The 10,116-nt window shown below is 41.3% G+C and overlaps 1 protein-coding gene across 1 annotated transcript in view; it reads left to right on the forward strand.

Annotated features, from left to right (window-relative positions):
• LOC111664400 (caveolae-associated protein 1-like) overlaps nucleotides 1-9,771 on the forward strand; it is a 29,660-nt gene extending 19,889 nt beyond the window's left edge. Inside the window, exon 2 of the mRNA XM_023418973.2 lies at nucleotides 5,190-9,771. Within this exon, the coding sequence (XP_023274741.1) occupies nucleotides 5,190-6,065 (876 nt within the window). The 3' untranslated portion in view covers nucleotides 6,066-9,771. The remainder of the gene's footprint in view (nucleotides 1-5,189) is intronic.
• Nucleotides 9,772-10,116: the final 345 nt, after the last annotated feature.

The following is a 10,116-nucleotide window of genomic DNA, read 5'->3' on the forward strand; positions in this document are numbered from 1 at the left end:
GCCCAGCAGCTTCATGGAGAACAATGTCCTATTAAATTAGGAGGGTCAGGAAGTCAACACACCAAGGTGAATGCCTGAACTTCCCCGTACACTCTTTCCATGTACTTTGGACACACGCACACACGCACACACACACACACACACACACACACACAGACTCATGCACATAGCAGAGAATTCCCTCCAGTACCCCAGCCTCTGCTGAATCCATCTTGTGCAAACACATCAACATGTGACCTCATACACTCTGAGCTGACCAAATGGGTTTTCCCACACACTGTATGTGTGCAGGCTTCTCAACGATAAGGGAAAAAAAAAAGCTAAAAAGCTTTGGCTGCATTACCCTTTGCCTGCATTACTCAGTGAATTAATGAATATATTTAATGAAAAATGACTCCGGAATAGTCAGGATGAGGCCCATTCATTACAGGGTTTATTCTCTGTGGTTAATGGTGTTCATCACTTGAACATCTGTCCCTGAGCAGTCCCACAATCCCAATGAGATCAATGTGAGAGACGGCTGGATACCCACTGAGCAAACTGCCTTAACAGCCCCAAGGCACCCAAAAGACCCAGGTTCACTGCATGCTTGTGTTATCTGCTGTGTGCACTGTGCTGGGGGGCAAAACGGAAGGTGGAAGGACAAGAGTGGGGATGGGGGGGGGGGGGGGGGGGGGGGGGTTGATAGGGGTCCAAATCTTAGCCTCAGTTGCCTTGGTGCGACTGGACATGTTCAGCTTTTACACAGAATTTGTCTCAACTGTTATGCAATTGGGTGAACTTTGTCTTGCCAAGTGTGGATGAGTGATGGCACCGGTCAGCTGGTTGGCTCGTCTGTCTAAGACTTGCTTAATCACCGCAGGATATCTTGTCTACTGCTGTTGAGATTGAAGATTAGCTTTGGATATCATGGTCCCCAGAGGATTAAAGCTAATGTTTTTGTTGACCCCCTTGAACTTGGCTCTTTTCATCAGGTTAAAATGTCTTTTTGTTGACAAGAAAGTCTAATGAGTAGTTGGCTTTGATATATCCCGAACACCGTCATGATCCCCAGAGGATGAACTCTTTTCATTTTGGGCAAGTACTTTGTTCTAGCATGAATCCCAGGACAAAACATTAGTTTTTCATGTAAAATATTGAACTATTCTTTTAAGATACAGTAGGAAATCCCAGTCTACTGATACAGTCCCACAAGAAAAAGCAGCACACAAACATTCAACCCTAATATCCACCTTTAGTAAGAACCCTTGTGACAAACTGTGAGGACACTGCTAAAGCGATTTACAATACAAACTGTATTGTTCTTGAGATTGAAACAAGATGTAATGAATTTGAGCAGGACAGGTATTTTCCACCAGCCCTGCCTGTCAACACAGCTGTTCAGGCCAAGAATCCACGTCCAAGGTCAAGTTTACCCAAGATACTGCAACACAATACCTTCATAAAACTGCCATCACACTGAACGGCAACAGAATACAATAGGTGCAAGGCCTCCGCTCACCCGCCCCCCAGCTCTCATACCTCCACCTTCCAGCCAACACTTTGATGCTATCATCTTCCTGCTGAGCAGATGGTTTTCCAAGACTCTGAAGCATCATCCCATTTGTGCTATTACTCAGTTCATACGACATACTATCTTCCCTTATCCCCCAACCCCCCACCTTGTGGTCCTTTGTTCTGGCTCTGCTGTGTTCCTGTTTTGACCATAAAGGCATGTAGAGGGAGAGGAAAAGACAATACGTACAAGTATTGGCCCTCATGCAGACATCCAGGAGCCCAATTGGATGAGGATTTGCCGTGATGGAAACCGGAAGACCCCCCTCCCCTCGCACCTCCTTCCCATCCCTTCATTAACAAGTCAGAGTATTGTATTCACAAGGTGAAGGGGTCACAAGAGAGAAAGGGAAAGAAAGGCTCCCTAATCTGGAATGCAAACGGGTGAAAGGCGAGTAAAAAGTGGGTGGGAGATGGAAGGGCCATGGGAATGGAGGAATAGATGATGGAGGAAGGAGAGGAACATGAAGTGGTGCTGTGCAGGAATGCTTTATCAGGGTGGGTCGGGGTTAGGTGGAGTCAGGTCATACTTACTGGAGTCTTGTTGCACAGGAGGTGTACTAAGACATTTACGTAACAAGATTTAACACCCAAAACCAAACTAGAGAGACCTGGAAGCTGCAAGGTTCATTACACCCAGATTGATTCAACTGCTATTAGAGCCTTGCCTGTGGTGGGGCTACTTTGTTTTGGGGGGGTGCCAGAGGAAAGGTTAACTAAAATCAAAATGGTTAGAATTTGCCTGGAAATTCCAGAAGAGTTCCTGTTTGACGTGCAGAAGCTGAGAAGAAATTGCTTAGAAACCTTGTATGGAAACCACAGACTGTATATAAGGATGGACGTAGCCTCTGTGACATCACCCACAGGTTTCTGAAGAGTGGTATTGAAGCTCAGAGTGAGCTGCTCCACCTTTCCCATCTTGGCAGTGTCCCTAACTCCCAGCTAATCTAAAAATGAGCAAAGAGGAGGGGCATGTGTGGAGACAAGATTTAAGCGCATACCAGTTTGTGACAATCATACGCTCACCCACCTGTCACTCGAAACAACACACACTCATTCAGCATAACTTTAAGCCTTAATAAAATGTAAACAGGTGTGTTATATATACAGTTGTCATGAAGGAGGAAATTAGCTCTACAGACCAAAACTGTTTTTGTACCAGGCTGTAAAGTTGGACATTTTAACATGGGAGTCTATGGGGACTGACTCACTGTTGGAGCCAGACTCTGGTGGTCATTAGAGGAACTGCAGTTTTTGGCACTTCATTGTTGACTTCATTTTTCAGCTCTGGAGGTTGATGCTTGGTAGGTTGTGCTTCATTTGGACAACCGGGAGAAACAGCCACCAGTGGACATGTCACCAGAACTACAGTATATATCTGGAAAAAAAATGGAGATGTGGGTAGCAATTCAAAGCCTCAAAACAGGCAAGGTCACTATAATGAACAACCAGTTCTCCAGTGGACATCAACACAACAGAGATGTGGACTTGAGTCGCACTCAAGTGACAAATCAGATGATTTAGACTTGATAAATTCCAAAAAGAACTTTTTACTTTTTACTTGGAGTGACCTGATGTCCAAACCAAACCAGGAATGTAAAGACTCTCTTGTGGTCAACAAAAAAAAAACAAACACACCATGCGACACACTGTACTAGCTCTCTCCTGCTGTAATTGCTCATGTGTCTGTCAGCAGGTGATGTGGTGTTTCTGGGTGAACACAAGATGAGAGAGTCAGATCATGTTTCAGCCTGCAGAGAAAAACATGATTAGACCAAACTTCAACTCATCCTGATCCTGATGAGAATTTCCTGGAGAAAAAAAAAACCACAAGCTATTTCCATTAGTATGTTTCCATTACTTTGTCTCTGAGTCAGTTACATTTTTCTTTGTCACACCTTCCCTCTGGGAACCCCGGGGTCTTGTTACAGATTCCACTCAGTCTTGTCCTCTGCCGAATGTAATCAGCCTTCATCTGTGTTTCCTCTAATGGACCAACTGTAAATCCATTTAATAATAATAAAGACATTCCATTCCTTGTATCATCCCAATAATACTTATCATGCCGGATTCTAACCTTCAACTACCCAAGCCTTAATTCTATCCCTCTTGCTTCACCTCATCCTATAACTTAAATGACTACATTTACTTTTAAATAGATAATAATCTAACTTTAAAGGAGCTGTCAATCCTTTCATATAGATTATGGATAAATAACTATGTATAACATCAAAGTTTTGGCTGGTAGTGACGATCCCAGACAGAACCACCTGACTCTACAAAGCATTTTAGCATCTTTGCAGCCTTTGCTGTTTTTTTTACGGCCTCTCTTACCACTTTCGCGGACCTTATTTCCAGCAGCAGCTGGCAGCTGTTTTCAATGAAAAGTCCCTGAAAAACACACTGTAAACTACAGCAGACAGACAAAGTTTGCATCTGGCTAATGAACATAGTGGAGCATTTGGCAGGTTGTGTTGTTCTCATGAGCTGGTGGAGAAAAAAGACAAAAAGTAAATATTGGCCTATCATTTGCCAGCTAGACACAAACTAAACTTCAAATGGTGCTGGATGACCCAAATACAATATAACGAAGCCGCAGTGCTATCTGCTGTGTGCACTGTGCTGCTGGACGTGTAAATACGCAACTGTTGGCTAACATGTTGGCTATATCAACTTTATAAGATAAAATGTCAGCTTGTTCTGCTGCTCCTCGGCGATCAAAAAATTATTTCCACTTTAATCATGAAGTCAACTGGACACTGGCAACTGGTCTTAATAAAAGGGGTTTCTTAAAGTTGTGCAACCTTGTGAGGGTATTTTGGCCTAATCAAGATGACTATGAATGAAATTTATAGTACTATTTACTAGAGCTCAGCCAAACTCTAAAAGCCATCAAATATATTAGTATACAAAGGGGTGGCTGTGGCTCAGGAATAAGAGTGGATTGATACCTGGCTCCTGCAAGCTGCATTTTGAAGTATCCTTGGGCAAGATACTAAACCCCAAATTGCGTGTGTATGATAGAGCAGTGCTGTATGAATGTGTGTGAATGTGGTTTCCATTTTAAAGGGCTTTGAGTGGTCGATAAGACTAGGAAAGCGCTTTATAAACGCAGTCCACAAAACCTGTGCATTATTTATATATGAATGTATGGCTGTTGGGGTTATTGCAGATTCAGAATTAAACTTCTGGCCCAACCTGCTTCCACATCTGGGCAGATTTTATCCTCTGGTATTGGCTGAAATGCAGGAAGATTTTCTGTGTGTGCCAGAATGCTCCAGATGTGGAAGTAGCATCTAACAATCAGGCTGCATATAGGCCAGATTTGGGCCATAGAACCGGGCATATACTAGGGCCAGAAGAAAACAAGCACGTGGCCCAAGTACGGGCCGGATTCATTTTGCTATCTTGCTATCTATCTTTTCTTTATGACTGTCCAATTACTTCAACCTTTTATACTACAATATCTTTTGTGACCTACAGAATAGATATTTCTATGTCTACATTTTCATTGGCCATCCTGGACATAATATCATGTGTAAAACTTTAAACAAGGTATTCTATCTGGACATTGAGACACTTTTACTGATCACATTCAACATGTATTAACAGTCCTTATGTTCTCTTCTCCACAGGATGAAGTGAAGATTCCCTCAAAACTCAGCATCTCTAAATCCATGAAGGTCTCTGAGTCTGTGTCAGGAAGTAGAGGAGGCAGCTTGCTAGAGCTTAAGGAAGCTGCGGAGGAGCCAGGAGAGGACGGAGAAGGAGAGAAGGCAGATAAGCCACATGTAGACCTCTCATCAGATGAAGAGGGCTATGAGATTGAGGAGACCATTGAGGAGTCTCGAGCTGAACGCATCAAACGCAGCAGTCTGCAGCGCGTACAAACCCTGAAGACAGTCTTCTCAAAGGAGAAGATGGATAAGACCAGGGCAAAGACCAAAGAGAACTTGGAGAAGACCAAACAAAAAACCAAGGAGAACCTGGAGAAGACAAAACAGAAGACAAAAGAGAACCTGGAAAAGACCAGGCAGAAAACCAAGGAGAACTTAGAGAAGACAAAGCAGAAGACTAGGGAGAACCTGGAGAAGACACGTCACAACATTGAGAAGAAGATGGGAAAGCTTGGAACACGCATGAGCGTCAACCCTGAGCGCAAGCAGAAGATGCAGACATCCCGCGACAAGGTGAAGAAGGCCTTCACGCCAGACCACGTCGTTTACGCCCGCTCCAAGACTGCCGTGTACAAGGTGCCCCCCTTCACCTTCCATGTCAAGAAAGTTCGTGAGGGTGCTGTCGAGGTGGTCCAAGGCACCGAGATGGTGGAAGTGTCCCAGGATGCTGACCCATTCGGCGGGGTGGATGGGGAAGTTGAGGAGGGCGCAATAGAGGTTGAGATGGAGATGATGAATGGAGGAGGGGATGAAGAAGAGGTCGAGGAGGATGAAGAGGAGGACAGCCACGATGCCCTGGAGGAGAATGAAGAAAGAGATAGAGACAGTGATTAGATAAAGAAAGAGGAATTTGCCAAGATCCTAACAAAATCCTTTGCACCAATCCTGAGAGTTCTGTAAAAACTGAATAAATTGTGGTGATCGAGAAGATTTAAGTAATTACCGTTGATTACAAGCTGGGGTCTTATTTTTTATTATTTTGGCCATGATTTCTATCAGGTATAATGATTTTGTACTCACCAAAGTATTTGTTATGATCTGGGAGCATGGCGACATTTCTACAAGTTTGGCGGATTAGTCAGACAATAAGACAGATGGTTAACAAACCAAGAGATTATCCAGATTTTCCAAATCACTTTATTTGGAGGCAAACTGCACCTAAAGTAAAGTAATCCTTTATTACACTAAAAGCCAAATTATATGCTCTTAAAATCAATAGTTGTTGTTGTTGACATACATAGAAAACATACAATGTTCTGTTTCCAGCCCGAAAAAATAGCTATACATTATGTCAGAGCAGGTTAGTCCTACACTTACATGGAGCTGATTCAGTAGATTTTGAATTTTGGGTGTCTGCTCACCACGAACTAGGTTCAGCATCACCACTTGAATAATGTGGAAATATTTTTGATGCACTTTGGTTAGTCCAGGTGCAGATCACTGGACCAGACAGAAGGCACATAGGCATCAGGTCATCCATGACAACACTGTCTTCCAAGCTGATCCCTGCTTTTTAGGGAGTTCGGGTGAGGAGAAACCAGGTTTTGGGCTTCCTGAAGGGATGCGTCATATTCTAACAGAATATGAGAGGCAGGAAAGAAAGAGTATAATATTGCCATTTAACATTTGTAAATAGTACTCCCATTTTACGTGTGAATCATGATTTATTTGAAAAATCAGACTGGAATCATTGTGTTTAAATGGCAGTGTTTTTAACAGCAGATCACTCGGCTAGATCTTATCCAAGCCAACTTCTTGATCATGCCCAGACCTGTTGAGTGAATTAGCCAATTAGTTCAGCTGGCAATGTACTGTGGTGCTGATGAGAGGGTGTGGTCCACAATAAAAAAATTGATGTATTTCAGTGTTTTCCACTCGAACATGCTAGAGGAAGCCATCCAACAACAATCCATCCAATCCACCAAGTGGGCAGGACGGGCAAATGCCCCAGCTCCAGGGTTGATGTGTGTCAACTGATTTGTGCTAGTTTAATTAAGAATTTGTTTGGAACTGTCTACTGACATGGTAAGTGCTTAATGGAAGGTTTTATTTTATTATCTAATCACAAGGCCCCTGAATAAGTAGAGAATTATATCCTGCTCTGCAGTTTTTACATCTTTCCGCTCATTATTTCGGGGGTTTCAGCAAACATCCACTCTCATCAACCTTCTTTCCAGCAGTAGGCAACTGTTCTTAGTGAAAAAGCTCTGATAAACTCACTGTACACTTCCTGCCAAGCAACAGCAGACAGTAAAACCTTTAGCAGCTAAAGGAGCAGATATGTTTCTCAGGAGATGGCAGAGATCAAAACAGAGATAACAGCAGAGTGAATATTGAACTGGTCTTGCCTGCGTCACTGTTCGCTAATGCATTCACCTAGATTGCCATGTTCCCAGGTCTCAGCAGTTAACTTGGTCAAGAAAATGTCATTATTAACAATATGAATGATGGCCAATATCACAAAAATAAGACCCAATTTAGAGAAAAAAAACACAATTTTCATTGGGTTTTACTTTGACTACAGGCTGTGTGCTTAAGAATGAATGAAAATCCTCCCATATTTGCTAAAGCACTTCAGGGCTTGTTTCGAGTCCCTTTGTGTTTATAGGGTGTAGATGATCACTAAAATTGAAAGAAGAAGAAGAAAACAGGAAGTGGAAATAGCAGAATTCACGTAAGAGTTCATTAGGAGGGGACACCATCATTCCCTTTGTAAGAAAGTATAATTTTGTCAGCATTTCATTTCTTGTTTTATCTTTTAAATAAAGACACTACACTAATCATTCACAACTAAAGTCTATGGAAATGACTCATCTCCTGCCCATTGAACTTCAGTCGTGCTCTAATGGCCAAATTATTCATAAACACACTGAGGACATATTCATGCTTACCCAGACATTTCCTTGTGTGTGTGTGTGTGTGTGTGTGAAATATCTCATATGACACATGCAAAACTATTCTTTCCGCCCCCTTTGTTGATTAGTTGTTTAAATGTTGAGGCGTTATCTTACTCTGTTTAATGTACCCATTATAGAAGCAAAGTGATTCTGTTGTAATTTCTAGGTTTTTCGTGAGCTCACAGTTAAGTATTTGTGAATGATTTTGTATGTAATCACACTTTACACTAGGCTGACGTCATCTCCTTTTTCATTAGTGACTGAATGTAGCCTAATCACTGTCTTTTCAACGCACCTTGTTCCATGCAATACTCTTATATAACATTTTGCTGCCAGTGTTCCCAAAGAACAACCCGCACCCATGAAAATGAAGGTCAGCAAAACACAAGATAGAGACAGCTCATCCATAAGTCCATTATATTTCACTTTAACTATTTTCTCATGAGAATTTTCCTCTTACAAACCTGTTGTGTGTTATTTAAAAATGTGTTTCAATAAATAAACTGAGATAAGGACCAATACTTTAAGCAAATCTTACAAACCTCTGGCAGAAGCAGTTTAGACTCTGTGCACTTCTAGGACCTGTCTATTCCCAGGACTAAGTGTGTGTTATTGCTGCGGTCTGACACTGACCCCTAGTGTTCAGTCATCTCACTCTCATTTTTTTTCTGTTCCAGATTGAAGCTGCATTTCAGCAGAGTTTCCAACTACTCTCTTTCAAATGACCATTTCATTTAAATAGTCGCACATAGGTTTTGCTCTGTTGTCCACTTTAACTTGTTTGTAAAAACGTGTTTTATATCGTCACCACTGTTGGTGGTATTTTATGAGTGCCTTGCAAGAATGAATACAAGAATTGATGTTTTTTTCTGCTCTGACTGAATTTCTTCTAGCATATTCAGGATAAACTTCCATCCAGTGATTCTTTTTTCCGAACTAATCCCAGTCAGGGTAGTGGAAGCTGGAGCCTATCTTGGCATACTTTGGACTGAAGGGGTGTACACCCAGTCTAATAAAGGGCTAACACAGAGACAGACACAAGATACATTTATCATCCAAAGTAGGAGAATATAGACTTTTACATAACTGTTTCAAAGGTTTACCACATGGCCATAGTATTTGTACTGTCAAAGTTTAGTTTCTACAGTAGCTCAGACAAATCAGTTTTATTTGTGTTCATTTTTTGTATATAATGTGAATCACTGCCAATGCAGATCACAATGCATTTTGACTTTATTTACCAGAGAGCCTCTTGCCTTCTGTCGCCTGCACTTCTTCAGCATTTAGAACAGCTTCTTCTTGGGCCAAATCATTTTGATGTTTGCACAGATTCCACAGTGCAACAAGTGACACTGGCGCTTTTACATGTTAGCAAGGATTCAAAAATATTCTAGCTTTTTTGATGCACAGTTGTGGTAGAGATGTTCAGTGGTTTTAAGCTCAGTCTTTCAAAGTTGATTAAGAATGTCATGTCTGTCAAAGCAGTAACAACATGCAGCTATATGCTCATTGAAACACAAAATGTAGTTCACACTTAACTGTTTCCTTGCTTTTGTTTTGTCATTAACTGATTCCTTTATGATGTTTAATGTTTCATTTCTTAACCACTAATGATTTAATTAATAAAAACTATTTGGTTCACACTTACTGTGTTTTCATTTGATGTTGGCAGAAAAACTGAAGAACTGGACACACACACAAAAAAAAACTGCCAATTACAAACACATTTACAGCAGACCTGCCTGATCTAAAGCAATATGCTATGTGAAGTTGATATTTTAGTCTTTTCTATTATAACAAATTGTATGTCATGGCAAAGTATAACTGTGGCTGATCGCCACCAGTTGCACATATAAGCACTACTAAGGTGTTGCTGAGATATATCTTGAAAAGGCGAAAAACAAAAAAAATCATATGCAAAATCTTAATAATACAAAAATGATAATTTCCTCAGTTTTGTATGAGACTATTGTTATTATTTTTTTATT

The sequence above is a fragment of the Seriola lalandi genome, unplaced genomic scaffold (assembly GCF_002814215.2).
Source record: "Seriola lalandi dorsalis isolate HSWRI2012SDOR001 ecotype SW California unplaced genomic scaffold, Sedor1 jcf7180002054585, whole genome shotgun sequence".
Lineage (NCBI taxonomy): Eukaryota > Metazoa > Chordata > Actinopteri > Carangiformes > Carangidae > Seriola > Seriola lalandi.